The 17,456-nt window shown below is 42.4% G+C and overlaps 1 protein-coding gene across 3 annotated transcripts in view; it reads left to right on the top strand.

The window, feature by feature from the left end:
• Positions 1–646: 646 nt before the first annotated feature.
• Positions 647–17,456, top strand: part of KLHL3 (kelch like family member 3) — a 109,925-nt gene continuing 93,115 nt past the window's right edge. The window contains exons 1-2 of one of the 3 annotated variants that reach the window (XM_049707099.1): positions 647–1,166; positions 12,874–12,993. In XM_049707099.1, coding sequence (XP_049563056.1) covers positions 1,111–1,166; positions 12,874–12,993 — 176 coding nt within the window. In that variant the 5' untranslated portion in view covers positions 647–1,110. The remainder of the gene's footprint in view (positions 1,167–12,873; positions 12,994–17,456) is intronic. The other 2 variants (XM_049707100.1, XM_004282087.4) reach the window with 2 other exon arrangements.

A 17,456-nucleotide genomic window follows, 5' to 3' on the forward strand; every position in this document is an offset into this window, starting at 1 on the left:
TGATTTTTCTGAGGCATCAAGGAAGCTTCTTAACCCATTTTTGTGGCTAACCAAACACCAGTGGCTGATTGCCATTCCCATTTCCTCTACGTCCCTTGACTGTGGCTATGAGGTGCAGACTGGCCTCCAGCGTGCCCCAGGATTATGTGTTTGCATTAGGTGGGTCAAAATTGAGGCTCAGCAACTAGAGATTACAGGGTGCGAGAGATCTGTGGGTGCAGATAGGGATTCAGTGGGAGACTTACTGGTTGGAGCCACAGCTTAAGTTAAATTTCAACACGACAGACTTTAAGAAGGTACTTTAGGGCTGTGCTGTAGAACTTGTGGTCTTTTGGTATGGCCTGGGGAAATAAATGTACGTGGTACCATTGTGGTGGTTTTACTGCAGTTTAGCCTCTTGTAGTAAAATAGTATTTGTTTCAGTTCCCTTTTTCTAATTTCTCTCTGCGTTCTTCTCAGTTCTGTCAGGCTCTTTTGCCCTAACTTCTCTCCATCTGTCAGACTCTCAGAGCTGCTGTAGATTTTGGGAGGAGGAATTGGAAAATGAGATGTGACCTACAAGTCAATTTCCCCAGGTGGATAAAGTCCACTGTAAGCCACAGCGGGGCCTCCTCATTCCAGCAATCTGACCAGGCTGACGAACTCGTAGTCTGTGGGGGCAGGGGAGGAGGTGGGGGCCCGTATTTCTTGGGCTAGTGAGGAACTGCCTGAGTCTTTTCAGTCTAGGCAGAGGAGGCAGGAGGCACTGGGGTGGGCTAGTCGCCTGGGCTGGGGATGCCTGGGCAGATGTGGAAGCGGCTGGAAAGGTGGCACTGTACTTGGGTTGCTGGCGCTGCGCTGTTCCTAGGAGACGGAGGAGCAGCAAGCCTGTGGGGGAGGGGGAGCAAGTGGGTTGCTGCTTTTAGCAGCTGAAAGGGCTGCAGGGAGCTCTGGGTAAGACATTTTCTGCTGCTGCTGCTTCTGCGGTAGAAGCTGCCGCGAGTAAGTCAGAGGAAGGAGGATCAAGAGGGGAGGAGGCTTCATTTGCAGCTATGCTGAATCACTGTTGCTGATCAGATCTCCCGCTGGTTGGCTGGGAGAAACGAGAACAGGGCTAGGATCCTCCAGTGCATGCACAGCTCAGCGGCTGCCACCCTGGCTGGGCCTCACACAATGGACGGTGAAAGGTATGTTATGTATAAGTGTGTGCGTGCACGCACGCGCGCGCGTGCGCGCGCCTGAGTGTGTACGTGTGTGTGTGTGTGTGTGTGTGTGTGTGTGTGTGTGTTTGTGTGCGCTCGCGGTGCAGCCACCAGCTTTGCGCTGGCATTGGTTAGACAGGGTTGGAAGACCTGGTCACTGATGGATCCCAGCGGGCAGCAGAGTCAGAGCAGGAAAGCCCCTTTCCCCAGAGATCTGGCTTCCACAGAGGCGGGTCTGGGTTTGCTGGGCAGCGGAGCACCCTGAAAGACGGGACTTCCTGGCTGGTGTTCGGGAATAGTTTCAGCATGGGCTGAATCAGGCTGTTTCAAGGAGGCGTTTCCCTTTCCTGGCTGCTTTCCCGGGGTGGTTTTTCTTGGGTGGGGGGTTTTTGGTATCATAGCAGGTCTGGCCTGACATAGAGTGCTTGCATTTTCACTCTGAAGTGCTCAAGTTGTCAACACGCATGCCAAGCTGATGTCTTTCCTTACTGTGTGTGTGTGGGTGTGTGTGTGTGTGTGTACCTGTATACACACACAAGTTCAAGTGAGAAGGAGAGAAATCCATTCAGGTGACACTTGCTCTGAACTGACTTCCATTTGCATTGAAAAGTTTACAAATTATACTGGAAGTTATATTCTTTAGAGAAACTCTTGCTCCTTCCATCAGGGGTTTCTTTATGAAATAGAAGTTAACAGATGGAAATTTAAGTATTTCTGTTGAGCTGGATCTAACTAGAGAGGGATTGTTTCCTGGCAGGCACATGCATTTTAATAAATTTTAAGCTGTTATCTGAGGATCTGATTCTTTCATCGTGAAGTTGCTCAGTGTGGTGCAGGGGCGGGTCATTCCTATGTGTGCTAAAACGTCCCCTCTTCATTCTGTGGGTCTGCGGCTGGTAGAGAACAAGGCTTGCCATTTTCCTTGAGGTGAGAAGACTGCAAGAGCGGTCAGGCCATGGCAGTGGACAGCCGAGGAGGGAGGGCTGCTGCTCTGAGTTGCCAGTTTGATTCAGATGGTAACCAGCTGGTTAAATGATAACAGGTTCCACTAAGTCAACACTGGAGAGCACCTCAGTACACTTTCTTTTGCATGGATTGTCCCAAATCTTGCCCCATCTCATGGGGCAGAATGATGTCATTAAACATCTCTAGACCCCATTAGAACTGGCATGATTGTTTGGTGTCCTCTTGTCTGAAGAGGCCCCCAGGGATTGTGTTTCTTGATGTGACTCCCAGGAAGAGATTGGGACATTTTAGACTGAGTGTGGTGCTGGTACAGCCTCTCCTTGAGTGCCCTTTGCAACAGGAGCTTAGTGTTGGACTCTGTGTGGCCACTGGCCGACAGAGCATCTGAAAGCCTGCTTCCTTGGGACAGAGGTGCACAGTGTCCCCACCTTCTCTTATTGGTCTGGTAGCCAACAGAGGGCAGCAGTGATGTGAATGGAGGTTTAGAGATTCTTGATTTGCTTACATATTGGGGCTGAAAGGTCCATTTCAAACTAGCAGCAGCAGATCAAAGTACTGCTTCCCAAGCATTTTGGGGTACTTATTGTGTTCTCAGTTTTGTGTTCAGAAATGTAATGAGTCCTCGCCCCCAGGAGCTCTCTTGTTCTTCAACACTCTGGTGCCTCTCAACTGGGATAGCTGATGTCTTTGGCATTACAACACCTAGTTTTCACACATGTTCTTTTAGTTTTTCCTATCAAAGGCAGAGAAATCTAAACCTTGCAGCTTCCAGTGTTCACCAGGTCACCAAGCTCACTACCTTTTGTTCCAACTCCAAGACCAGCTTACCCTGCCAGGCATTCAAGTCTTGTGAAATCTGGCTCCAGTCTCCATTCCCAGTGCTCACCCATACTGCTACCAAGAGATCTGTGGGTCTCTTTTGTGATCACCCATCCTGTACAGTACTCCATCCAGTCTCAGATCCTTAGCTTCCAGAGTTTGTTTTTGCCTGGAATGCCTTTTGCTTCTACTTTTCCAAAAGTTATTCATCTATCAAGGCTGTTTTAAAATTCCACTTTGTCTTGGAAACCTAAGCTTCTCTGGTTCTGGCAGATGTTCCTCCTAATTCCAATTCCATAGTTGGGTACTGAATAATAGGCCCACCCACAAGATGTTTCTGTGCTTTTGTTTCCTATAAGTCCCCAAACTGGGAGATAGGTCCTCAAGGGCAAGGATGCTGCCTATAGCTCTGAATACTCCACATTAACTACTGTGTGGCTGCACACATAGTAGGCGTTAGATAATTATTTGCTGATTAGCTGATAACTTTTTTTTTCCCCACCATTTTATTTATTTATTTATTTATTTATTTTTTAACTAGCTGATAACTTTTGTGGGAAGCTCTGATAACTAAAAAGGAAGCTCATGAGAGAGGTGATTGAAACCTTTGGCCAATAGGTTCATCCTTGAATATCAGCCTTATTATCTCAGCACGGGTAATTGACCCCATGGAATGCTTTGACGTGGGGGCAGAAGAGGGGGAAGTAGCCTTGTTTCACAAGTTCCCTGGGAAACTCAGGGCCAGAGAAGCTGAGTGACTGGCCTAGGATCACATGTCAGACCTCTGGGGACTGGAGGGATCCTGAGTCTGGTTCTTCCACACTGAACCCACTGAAGCTTAATTGGGGCTGTTTTTAAGCATTAAAAATGTTCAGCCTAGAGATTTCTGATGAACAATTTTCTTTCTTTGTCATAAGGGTACGAAAATCATGGGCTTTGGGGTAACACAGAGCTTGCAGTAAATCTATTTCATAAACTGTATGACCTTGAGTGTGTCACATTTTTTCAGAATTAATTTTTCTTTTCAGTGTAGAGGGACAGTTTCCATATCTCATAGAGTTGTTGTGAAGATCAAAGGAGGCAATTTAGTAAGTTTTTCAGGCACAGCGTGAACACTCAGTAAATGGTAGTTGCTGTTATTGTTGGTGTTCATCTATTGCCCTGTTGTACTCCATGGTTTGTGCTTGGATAGTACCCAGGGCTTATTTTAGGGCCTTCCTATATTTATAATCCAAAGAAGATTTTGTGGGACCGTTCCCATGAGAAAATTAGAGAGATCTTATCAGGTCATCATCTCCCATCCACCTAAACTTGTCTCCTCACAGTAAGATACTACACAGGGCATGGCACTTCCTCTTGTAGGATTCACCAGCACCTACCTTTGTCCTCCTTTTTATAGACACCCTGAGGCATCTGGATGCTTTAGTGGTTTGGAACCATGAACTGGATACTCCTTTGTTCAGGCCAAAATCTTAAGAAGAAACTGTGAATTTACACTCACCTTTGCAGTATCCCCTAAGCGCTCTAGCTCTCTACAGGACCTTCTGATGCCAAGTTTCCCATCTCCCTCTGTGAAGAATCATTTTGCCTTGATCAGTCAGAGGAAGATGACTTTGTCTTCTGTTTTGCATAGGAAAAGGGTCTCCAGCTCTCAGCCACTACAGTGATAAATTGTGTGTGTGTATGTATAGAGCAGATAGACATTGAAAATGACAGTAGCTCTGGCTACTGGGACTTAATTTCTGGAAATCAGCCTTGTGGATGGATTACAATAAATTCCCAACTTATATGAGGTACCTAGAATGGTCAAATTCATAGAGGCAGAAAGTAGAATGGTGGTTGCCAGGGGCTGGGGAGAGAGAAAAATGGGGAATTACTGCTTAATAGGCATGGAGTTTCAACTTGGGGAAATGAAAAAGTTCTGGAAATGCATGGTTGCACAAGAACATAAATGTACTTAAAGCCTCTGAATTACACTCTTAAAAATGGTTAAAATGGTAAATTTCAAGTTACATATATTTTACCACAGTTACAAAAATTTACAGGCAAAGTCTGGCATATCCACAAGAATTGCAGAGAACCACAACTTTTGGAAGAAACATCACAAAAAGGGGAAGTTGGTTGTCCATTTTTCTTAAAATTGTGGTGGTTTTCTTCATCAGAAGCATCGGGATGCCCATGATTGTGAGGGGCATGGTGCGCCCAGCAGTGTGCTGTGAACTTGTGTGAGCAGTCCTCAGAGGGAGAATGGCTCGTCCTTATGGAGGAGAGCCTGCTCCTGGAACTCCAAGAATTTATCTTTCCATTCTTGATCAGGAATAGATAGAGCATATTTTTTGAAAGAACATGACATACACAGCCAATACTCTCCAAACGCTGAGTTTTGCAGTGCCAGGTGTAACACTGGCAAGACCTAGGGAAGAGCAAATGTTCAGTGTCCTAGCCTTTCTCTTTTCCTGTCAGCCCTCTCCCACCCCTAGAAGGCATGGGTGGAAACTTCCGTAGAAATTATTCGGCATCACTGCTGCCTGAAGCATATGTGCATTTCAACCATGATAAATGGAACCAAATTTTCCATTTTGGAAATACCTTTTGGTGAAGCAAGGTTTTCAACTGCAAGAAAACAAAGTCAGTTGAAAGAAACCTCTTGATTTCCCCACACCCAGATTTGGGTTTTTAGGCTTCTCCTTCTTACTACGTTTTAGATTGTTAAGACACATCCTGACAAGAACATTTTGGGGTAAGTTTTCTAAAGCAAGTGTTTTATTTGATGAAATTTGCCATTGTAGAATGACCTAAATTTTTTCAAATTCTGGATAAACCCTAAAACTAGGTTAGACTTAAAAAAGCATTAATGTACTATGTAAAAAATAACTTGAACATGTTTTGTTCTTAGATATTTTTTTCCCTATCAAATAAGTTCAATGGTTGTCAAGTTAGAAATCTGTAACTTTTTATAATTTAAAAGGGTTTTCAGACTCTCGGCCCAACTTTCCTGGACTTTTCTTTTTAACTTGTGAAAGTCTATTGTAGCCTCTATCAAAACCACACACATGGAAGAGCTCAGCTCTCCTAGTCAAACCAAATAGAAGCTTAGCTTCCAAAAATGCCACATAATGAGACTGCGTTTTCTTTTAGCCTTTCTCTCTCCTTGTCTCATTCTATCTGTCCGAACTCAAGTGTTTCTCTTATGTTTTACATTTTTTATGCAGCCCGCTTAAGAGATTTCCCCCTTGGTTTTGAAGGAAGCTATCTGTGAATTGGACTCTTAGGAATGTGATTAGTAACATACCTGTTCTTGAGCTTGTTTATGAAGGAGCACATTGTAAGAATGGCAGCAGCTGCTGGCCAGCTTTGATGCATCATGACGGGCTTGTGTGGAAATTCTAAATTCCGTATAATTAATGATATCAACTCCCGTACGTAATGCAGTTCCCCACAATCAGTGGAGTGAAACAGTGCTATGTCACAGGTCCTAGGAGATTCAGTCTTTTTCATTTAGCCTGGTTTGGCCATACCATGAAGAACCTCAGAGAGTGGATCATAAGGATTGAGCTCCCATTGGCCGATGGGCTGTGGACATTATCCCAAGTCAGTGGACATTGCTATTAAGAGCATAGACCCTGGAGTCAGACCTGGTTTTGAGTGTCAGTTCTCTACTTAGTAGTTATGTGGGACTTTTGGACAAGTTTTATCTCAGTGCCTCGGGAGATAATACCTCATAGGGTTGTTCTGAAGATAAAATGAGATAGTAGAGGTAAAGTAAGCTTTCAGTAAATGTTAACTGTTACTGTTAGCCAGGAGCTGTAGCTTACTGATACGTAGCTTCTCTGTGTCCATGTGTCCTGTTGCAGGGAATCAGCTGATGCTGTGAACTGAGGTGGCACTGTGAAAGTGCAGGAGAATATGGAGCTCTATAGCAGCCTGTGTGTAGGGGGTGTTTCTTGATGACAGGACTGCACCATCACACCCTGAATCCTGCAGCCTGGGTGTCTTCAAGTGCCAGGTCCTTCATTCATCCAGATGCAGACATCTAAATTTGGTCATTTTGGCCTTGAACTTTAGGATTGAGAAATAAGCTAGATCTGCAGTTTGCCCAGAGCCTGGTAGGTTCTGAAATCCTCTCTTGTCAGTTTCCTTTGCTGCCCAGACTTGGAGAAGTGGAGTCATGCTGATGAACTCATCATGACTGAGGTACAGCAGTCAGAGTGTCACTTTATTAATTTGTGATGAACAGTATTACTGGCACAATGTTCCTGAGAGCCTGCTACCACTTTCTTGCTTCCTGAAGGAGAACCATGGGGGAGGCCAACTTGATCAAGAGGCTCCTCCATTGCGAGCTGGGGACTGAGTTAGGGCATTTGAGTGTTTATAGGTTTCAGGTTCCACAACAGGGATCTGACCTGAGGCTGAACCAAATGATTGTCTGATGATTAAATCGTATCTTTCATAGATAGTGTTGGATGAGCTGGACCAAGGGCTTTCTCAGTCTGATTCTTTTTTTTCAATTTCCCTTTCTAAAGGACATTTTTGTTGAGGGATTTTAATGCATTTGGCATAGTCTTAACTCCGACTCAGAGTTGTGCTGCCCTCTTTAGGTGACTTTGACTCTCTTTATTGTGTCTCATCTATAGCCTGACCATAACGTGCTTGGGCTCTGTGTGTGTGGCCCACGCTGCCTGAACTTTATTTGCATCTCTTGAAGACTTGTAGTGGGGATGCACTCTTTAACCCTCAGCAGCGTTTCTTAGACTCCCATTTCCTCTCCTCCCCATTCTCTCACACCCTGGACGCTCTGGAGCTCCTCGTTTGGCACATCCCCCAAACACTTCTGCACAATTGGATGCTCAGCGGTTTTTATGTCTCCTGCTTTGCTGACATGCCTTCTACTGTCCTTTCCTTTCCATTATTGCCTGGATTTTCCTTAGTGATGGAAAGAGCCTGAGAACTGACACAGTAAGCGGCAACCCTTCTTGCTTTCTTCCTTCTACTCTAGTTGAGTCTGGCTTTCTCTTCTCCACCCGCCTCCACATCCTCCTGATACTGTATCACCAATGCAGGGGACTAGACTGGCTAAGGATGCCCCTCCCCTCCCCCCAGTACCTCCTATGGGGAGGAGGGTGGGGGAAGTTGAGAGGGATAAAGCTATAATTACTTTAATGAGGGGATGTGAGGAAAGATGGAATAATTGACCGTTATACCTCATTTACTTATCCATCCATTCAGTTACTCAGTAATCATTTATTGAGCACATGTCATGTGCCAGAGGCTAAGACTATAGAGGTAAATAAGGCACGATCCTGGTTCTCATGGAGCTCAAAATCTAGGGTGGGCAGTGGTGTGCAAGAGCCAGCACTCACCCACTTGCCGGAGCTGCTTGTTAAATTTTTAAGAATTTTGTGAATCAGTTATTAAATACAGCCCTTATTAAAAATTAAATTATGTAACTTACTAATAAATTATATTAAAAACAAATGTAGTACAGACTCATCACTTTCTAATTATTTTGCTAATATCTATGCCCTTTAGATTATGTCTATTATACTTGTGTAGTGGAAGTACTATATGGTGGTATAATGCACATCTCTTCCCAACTCCATGTGTTCAGTGAGATCCCATTGGTGGCTTGAAATCTGCCATGGTGGAGGTATTTACACCAAGGAAATTGGCAAATGTTACAAATCAGGGCTCCCTTCTTTGTAACCAGCTGTTACACATTTACCAGCACACACTCTGTGGGGGAGAGAAGAAGTAAGAGGAGACAGAGAAGTAAGAGGTCACTACAGTATAATACAGAGGGAAGTACAGAGTACTGCGGGAACACAGAAGAGGGGAAGTTAGTCCAGGGTAGTGGAGGATGATAGAGAAGGCCTTCAGCAAGAAGTCTGAAGCGCTGGTGGGAATGAGCTAGACATAGGGGACAGTGGGTGGGGATAGGGCAAAAGAGCCTGGTTTATTAAGGCAATTGTGAGTATTTTAGTACCTCAGTAACAAGAAGTCTTCAGGACAACGATGAGATTATGCAGGGCCAGGATGGGTCTCTGAGGCTTATTCTGGATGCAGTGAGGAACCAGTGACATGTTTCACATAGAACGTGCCATGCGCACAATGACATTCTGTAAAGATCATTCTGGAGTCTGTGAGGAAGTTACTGTAGTAGCCCAGGTGAGAGATCTTGATGGCCTGGACTGAAGTCGTGGTAGCAGTGACCGTGAGAAGGGAATGGGGTGGAGAGAGAGTAAAGGACCTAGGACCGATGGGACTTGTGGTTATATGAGAAGTGAGAGAGAGAGAGGAAGGGAAGAAGATATCAAGGATGATATCCCAGTTTCTTGGATAGGTGAGTGGGTAGTTGGTTATACCTCTGGGATCGAGAATATAGATAGAAGAGTAGGCTTGAGGGAGGGTGGGGAGCATAAGTTGAGTATAAGTTACTGTGAATATCTAAGTAGCGGAGTTGATTCAGACACTGGATATATGGCTCTGGACTTTAGAGGAGAGGGGAGGATGGGAGAAAAGGCTGTGGGAGGTGGCGTGCCATGAAGAGGGCCTGATGTTTAGAGTTTATGTATTTTTATGTATAACTTCTATAATTAATAGTTTGTGTGTATTGATTTGTAGTTTAACTCTGAAGACCAGCTCTACTTTCATTTTTTAAAATTGTTGGGTTGGGGGCAGTGGTTGGGGCAGACCATCCCTTTCTGCTGTGCTCTCTACCACTGTGGGGACAGTGAGAGGTCTTCAGATCAGAGTTCATTGATGAGAACGATGTAATGAAGACCTGCTGTGGGCATGGCCCTATGCTGGGAAGGCTAGGCCGTATGAGAGTCCTTGGACACACAGTCATTGCTCACCAGGAATGTCAAATCTAGCATGAGGGGGCTGGGTGGCTAAATATGTGCTATGAAAAGGTACTCAAACACAGGTCAGTGTCCTATGTGCCAACTGAGTTACAGACCAGAAATACTGCAGTGGTTTAGGGAAGGCAGAGATCACTTAGGACTGAAGTATTCAAAGGGCTTCATAGAGGAGGCAAAACTTAACTCCCTGGACCATTCTGGAAGTCTGGAAAGTGCAAAGTCCAACACAACAAGGGAGAGCAAGCTTCCCAGTTACTAGTCACAGTGGAGGTGGTTGTCAGTGCTTCCAAAATGGCTCTGTTTCGTCTACATCTCTTCCATATATGTAAAATAGAACTAATAATTTCTGTCCCCTGGGCTTTTATGAGCTCTAATCTTATTAGTTCTCTGTCAGAAACCTTCAGTTGTTCCTGATCAGTACCAGATTATGTTTTCTCTTCCTGTCTTTTAAGTCTCTCTACAGTTTGAAGACAACATTTGTAATGAATATTTGTGCAGTGTTTTACAGTTTCTAAATTTACTCCAGGAATGCAAGTATAGTGTAGTATTAGAAAATACATGTCATATACGACATTGAAAGATTAAGGGGAAAAATACGTATGATCATCTCATTAGATTCACAAAAACATTTGATAAAATTCAGTTTAACTTTATGATTAAAAAATAAAACACAAGGGAGTTTTCTTAATTTGATAAAGGCCATCTGCAGAAATCCTAAAATTAACACACAGTGAGGAAACACTACAAACATCTTTTTTAAAAGCAGGAAGATGACAGGAATATTCATTAGCACACTTTATGTTCAACATTCTGTGATATATGACTAAAGGTGGCATAACAGGTGAGTGGGAAAAAGAAGTATTCAATAAATGGAACTTACAGGAAAAAATTAGATCCATTATTTAATATAGTGACATAAAAATCAACATCAGATAAAATAAGGGCTTAAATATCAAAAGCAAAAATGTTAAACCTTTGGTATAAAATAGAAATTTATATCTGTCTGGCATGGAGTAGGGAAGGACACTAACTACAAAAGAAATTATACTTGTGGGTTTTTTTTTTTTTTTTTTTTGCGGTACGCGGGCCTCTCACTGTTGTGGCCTCTCTCGTTGCGGAGCACAGGCTCTGGACGCGCAGGCCCAGCGGCCACGGCTCACGGGCCCAGCCGCACCGCGGCATGCGGGATCTTCCCGGACCGGGGCATGAACACGTGTCCCCCGCATCGGCAGGTGGACTCTCAACCACTGCGCCACCAGGGAAGCCCAACTTGTGGGATTTTTAATATGAAGTTTTTTATCTTTACTGGGTTCTCCCCTTCCTTGATAACATTCTCTGTTTTGAGATTTTCTTCACCTTTTTAAACACATGATTCTAATCATCTGTCTTGATATTTATCATACTGTGCTCAACTAACTTCTTTGCACCCTGAATGCAGGCAGTCCCCAAGTTCAGAGGTCTGTAGCTTACATTTTCATGCTGAAGTGAAAGTGGGAAGGAAGCCAGAAGAGGCATCTGTCCTGGTCAGACAAGCTGTGGGTCTGGCATGCTGGTTATATTGGAATGTTTCAGTGGTTACCAATCCCAGTGTGAAACTGAGAGAGACTCTCAGGTCTCCGGAACTTTTTCTTAACCATAGCAACGCCTGTCTTGAGCCAGTTTGCAAGACTAGGTGGTAGCATCAACGGAGGCCCACTAGGGGAAGGCAAAGGAAGCTACTCTCAGTGTCTTAGAGTTGGAGTGAACTGTGGGTCCCCAAATCCACACAAGTGGAGAAGGTTCTGTTTTTCTACTAGCAAAGCAGAGCTTAACCTGGTCCAAAGAGACCTAACTGCAATGTCCTGGACTTGACTTGGAGCTGAATAGTTTTACCAGTTTGGGGAGAAGGTCCTTTCCTTGCTCATTTTTTGGATTCTTCTTTCCCACCCCACCATCAAGTTGAGACTTGTTGCTCAGGAGTGATTGGGCATCTGGCTGGCATCCCATAGGAATTTGAGTGTTTTGTCTTTGGTATAGAGGGCTTTGAGATTATGGGTGGCTCTTGCTAGTCACCACCTGCTCATTTAGGCCACATAGCTAGTCTTTATATAACAATTACAATCCCTTGTCTTTCTATGGGATTATGGTTTCGCCAAAGCTTTCACTCTTGTGCCACTGTTCTCCACGCTGTAGCCAATGTGATCTTTCTAAAGCACAAATGTGTTCACCTACTTCCTGCTCCACTTCTTTGCTTAAAACTCTGATGGCTTCTCATTGTTTTAGAATGAAATCCAAACTCCTTAGCTTTGTTTATGACACTTAAAAGACTGATCAGTCTTCTAGGCTTTTCTCTTGATACTCTTCGTTTTACTGAACTTCCAGTGCTTTGAACATACTTGACTCCTTTTCTCTGGGTCTTTGTTCATATTGTTTCCTCTGCTGTTTCCCATCGTCCTTTTTACCTGGCTAATTTCTGCTCTTCCTTAAGACTTCTGTTTTTCCTCAGCTTCTAGTAAGTTTTTCCTTAACCTGCCAGCACTGGGATAGTTGCCTATCCTTTGTGCTTCTGAGAAATGTTTTCCTGGCTTTCTCTGTCACTGAACTCTAAGCTTTGTGAAAGCAAGGTCTGTGATTTCCTTATTGTTGTGTTTCTCTTGAATTTAAATACAGTGCTTGGCACATAGTAAACTCCTTTAAATGTTCGTTGAATGAACCAACATCCCTGTGAAGTGAGTGGTGTAGTGCTTAATCTCTCCTCACCCCCTACCCTTTTAGGGATGGAAAGATGGAGGATAAGGACCTCCCACAAAGTTACACCTGTGCTCAATGGAAGAAGCTGAGCTCGGATCTGAGGGGTGCATTTTCTGAGGGGTGCATTTTGCACTGGAAGATCCTGAAGAAATTCCTGACCCAGTGATTTCCTTCCCTGCTGGGTCGGTGGTGAAGAGAACAGGCTGACAGAGATGCCCCTGGTGGGTGGGCAAATGCATGGGTTTGTGGCAGTTGGATGAACGAGTTTACCAACATGTGATCCTCTCTTTCCCTTCCCACTCCCTTCCTGTTCACAGCATCAAGCTGAGCTCCCAGCCCCCAATACAGGCTGGGGATGACGAAAAGAACCAGAGGACGATTACTGTCAACCCTGCCCACATGGGGAAGGCGTTCAAGGTTATGAATGAACTGCGGAGGTACTTTTCCTATTTTGCTCATGCCCTTTTGGAAGGAACTTGCTGGGTGAGCGTCATCAGGGACTGAGAACAGAGGTCAGAACACCACCAACTAGTGAAGTCTGACTCTTCCTCACCCACACTTGTCACTTGGCTTTCCCTTTCAAACTCTGATAGAGACAGAATGGCTTCCTCAAATTTCTCTCTTTCCTTTGTATTTATTTAACACCTATTGTTTCAGTGCTTAATCACTGGGGAAAAAAATCCATTTTGGTTACAGCAGTTCTGTTCATAAACTTGATTTCCAACTGAACCAGCTGCATGAAGGCCAGTAATAGAATGATTGCAACACCTACACACAACTGCAGATTAAAGATTGTGGATGCCAGGCATTTTATTTGGGCCTCCCTCTCTCATGCTTTGGTCTGAACTTTTGTCTTTGTCAAGACAACCACATGAATGGAAGAATACCTAGCTTCTAAAATGCAGTTTAACTCTATAAAGAGAGAAATGAAATGCAGAAGCACTCATCCTCACTGAGCTAAACAGTGAGCGGTGTGCAGGCTATTTGTAATACCAATGTGCATGTTTGCTGAGCTTTTTTGCAAGACAGGTTCAGGGCACTGAACATGTTTTTCTGTACGAAGGCTGTGCATACAATCTCTTCTTTATCAGAGAGCTCAGAAGCTTCCTTTGCCCATGGCATTATTAGTTATCTTTTTTATTGAAATACAATAAATTATTGATTTACAATGTTGTGATAGTTTCAGGTGTACAGCAAAGTGATTCAGTTATATATATATATTCTTTTTCAGATTCTTTTCCATTATAGATTATTACAAGATATTGAATATAGTTCCATGTGCTGTACAGTAAATCTTGTTTATCTATTTTATATATAGTAGTATGTATCTGTTAATCCCAAACTCCTAATTTGTCTCTCCCCCACCCTTTGCCCTTTGGTAAACATAAGTTTGTTTTCTATGTCTGTGAGTCTATTTCTCTTTTGTAAATAAGTTCATGTGGATCATTAGTTTAGAGTCCACATATAAGTGATATCATGTGATATTTATCTTTCTCTGTCTGACTTACTTCACTTAGTATGATAATCTCTAGGTCCATCTATGTTGCTGTAAATGGCATTATTTCATTCTTTTTTATGGTTGAGTAGTATTCCGTTATATATATATTTATATATATATATATATGTAAAAAATGATGGTGTATATCTATATCTATATCTATATCATATATATATATGGTATATATATACCATATCTTCTTTATCCCTTCATCTGTCAATGGACATTTAGGTTGCTTCCATATCTTGGCTATTGTAAATAGTGCTGCAATGAACATTGGGGTGCGTGTATCTTTTTGAATTAGAGTTTTCATCTTTTCCAGATATATGCCCAGGAATGGGATTGCTGGATCATATGGTAGCTCTATTTTTATTTTTTTTAAGGAAATTTCATACTGTTCTCCATAGTGGCTGCACCAATTTACATTCCCACCAACAGTGCAAGAGGGTTCCCTTTTCTCCACACCCTCTCCAGCATTTATTGTTTGTAGATTTTTTGATGATGGCCATTTTGACTGGTGTGAGGTGATGCCTCATTGTAGTTTTGATTTGCAGTTCTCTAATAATTAGTGATGTTGAGCATCTTTTCATGTTTCTGTTGTGCCCATGCCATTATTTACCGCATATTTCATCCTATTGTGAGTTGTAACTGTTTATACCCTCTTTGTAGTTCATGCGCTCCCTGAGGACAGGGGCAACTTCTGAATCATTTTAATCTCTAGCACCTTGTACTTCATAGGAGCTTTGAGTTATCCACCAAAGATGCCCAGACATACTGGCTAGGCTCTGGGATGCGTGGGTGAGGGTACAAGGTAAAAAATGATAGTAAGTCAATAAAAATGGTCTTTCTACAGTGCAAATAGGTGTTATGAAGGAAAACTGCATCAGGTGCCTGCCAGGTGGTAGGTATGCAATAATTGTTAGTTTCTTTAAGGGTGTCGTGAAAGCAAGCGTGTCAAACCGCAACTTTGGAGGACACTTCCTAAAGGGGAAGGTGCTTGAGCTAAATTCTGAAGAACAAGTAAGAGTTAGAGAAATGAAAAGTGGTAAGGTTAGGGGGAAGTCTTCCAGCCAGAGAAAATGGCATGAGCAAAAGCACATATAGCTGAAGGTGTGTATTTTGGGTAGGGGCTTAAACTACTTGTAAACAAAAATTCTATATTCATTTACTCATTTCTCCTTTCTGCAAGGCCTAGTCTTTGGCATTAAAAACCAAGTTAAATTAGACTTGTCTTATGCCCTACTGATCAAAAAATTTTTAATTAATTTATTTTATTTTTGGCTGCGTTGGGTCTTCTTTGCTGTGCACAGGCTTTCTCTAGATGCGGCAAGTTGCTCTTCATTGTGGTGCATGGGCTTCTCCTTGTGGTGGCTTCTCTTGTTGTGGAGCACAGGCTCTAGAGCACAGGCTCAGTAGTTGTGGTGCATTAGCTTAGTTGCTGTGCGGCATGTGGGATCTTCCCGGACCAGGGCTCGAACCCATGTCCCCTGCATTGGCAGGCAGATTCTTAACCACTGTGCAACCAGGGAAGCCTTACTGATCAATTTTTATTAGGCTTCCTGCCAGATTTCCTAGAAGCTCCATCCATAGTTGTTTTAGGCAGTGGGCAGTGCTAACGTTCAATCCTAATTCTCTTTTGTCACTAAAGAATTTGTGTTGTGTTCCCTAGACACTGTTGAAGTTCCTCATTTAGTTCCCTTGAGTATGGCTTGTGTCCTTTGTCTGATTTAAGACTTCAGGTCTCCAAATAAACAACCTAACTTTACACCTCGAGGAATTAGAAAAAGAAGTTCAATCTAAGCTCAAATTTAGCAGAAGGAAAGAAATAATAAAGATTAGATAAAATGGAATAGAGACTAGAAAGACAATAGGAAAAAAATCAATGAAACTAAGAGCTGTTTCTTTGAAAAGATAAACAAAATTGACAAATCTTTAGCTAAACTAACCAAGATAAAAAGAGAGAGGACTCACAATTATAAATGAAAAAGGAGACGTTACAACTGTTATCACAGAAAGACAAATCATTACAAAGAGGCCACTATGAAGAATTATATACCAACAAATTGGATAACCTAGAAGAAATGGATAAATTCCTTGAAACATATAAACTATGAAGACTGGATCAAGAAGTAGAAAATCTGATCAAACCAGTAATGATTAAGGAGATTGGATTGGTAATCAAAAATCTCTCAACAAAGAAAAGCATGACCAGATGGTTTCACTGGTGAATTCTACCAAACTTTCAAAGAATAATTAACACTAGTCCTTCTCATACTCTTCCCAAAACTTGAGGAGGAGGGAATAATCCCAAACTCATTACCAGCATTACCCTGATACCAAAGCCAGCTAAGGACACTATAAGAAAAGAAAACTGTAGGCCAATATCCCTGATAAATATTGATGCAAAAATTCTCAACAAAATTCTAGCAAACAGTATATGTATGATCTGGTAAAGTATGATCTGATAAAAGGATCATATACCATGATCAAGTGAGATTTATCTCTGGGATGCAAGGGTGGTTCAAGATAATGAAATCAATAAATATGATACACCACATTCATAGAATGAAGGATAAAAATCATAAGATCCTTTCAATAGATGCAGAAAAGCTGTTTGACAAAATTCAACATCCTTTCATAATAAAAGACTCCCAACAAATTGGGTATAGAAGGATCATACCTCAACATGTTAAAAGCCCTGTATGACAAACCCACAGCTAACATCATAATGGTGAAAGTTTGAAAGCTTTTTTCTCTGAGGTCAGGAAAAAGACAAGGGTGCCCACTTTCACTTCTTTTTGAACATAGTACTGGAAGTTCTCGCCAGAGCAGTTAGGCAAGAAAAAGAAATAAAAGCCATCCAAATTAGAAAAGAAGAAGTAAAATCATCTCTGTTTGCAGATAACATGATCCTATATATTAAAAACCCTAAAACACTCCACCAAAAAGCTGTTAGAACTTAAAAACAAATTTGGTAAAGTTGCAGGATACAAAATCAACATACAAAAGTCAGTTTCATTTCTATACAGTAACAAACTATCTGAAAAAGAAATAAAGCAATCTCATTTACAATAGTGTCAAAGCAATAAAATATTAGGAATAAATTTAACCAAGAAGGTGAAAGATCTGTACACTGAAAACCATAAGACATTGATGAAAGAAATTGAAGAAGAGACACAGATAAATGGAAAGATATCCCATACTCATGGATTGAGAGAATTAATATTGTTAAAATGTCCATACTCCCCAAAGCCATCTGTAGATTCAGTGCAATCCCTATCAAAATTCCAATGGCAGTTTTCACAGAAATAGAAGAAACAATCCTAAAATTTGTATGGAACCACAAAAGAACCTAAACAGCCAAAGCAATCTTGTAAAAGAAGAGCAAAGTTTGGAGACATC

This window comes from Orcinus orca, chromosome 3, assembly GCF_937001465.1.
Source record: "Orcinus orca chromosome 3, mOrcOrc1.1, whole genome shotgun sequence".
Classification (NCBI taxonomy): Eukaryota; Metazoa; Chordata; class Mammalia; order Artiodactyla; family Delphinidae; genus Orcinus; species Orcinus orca.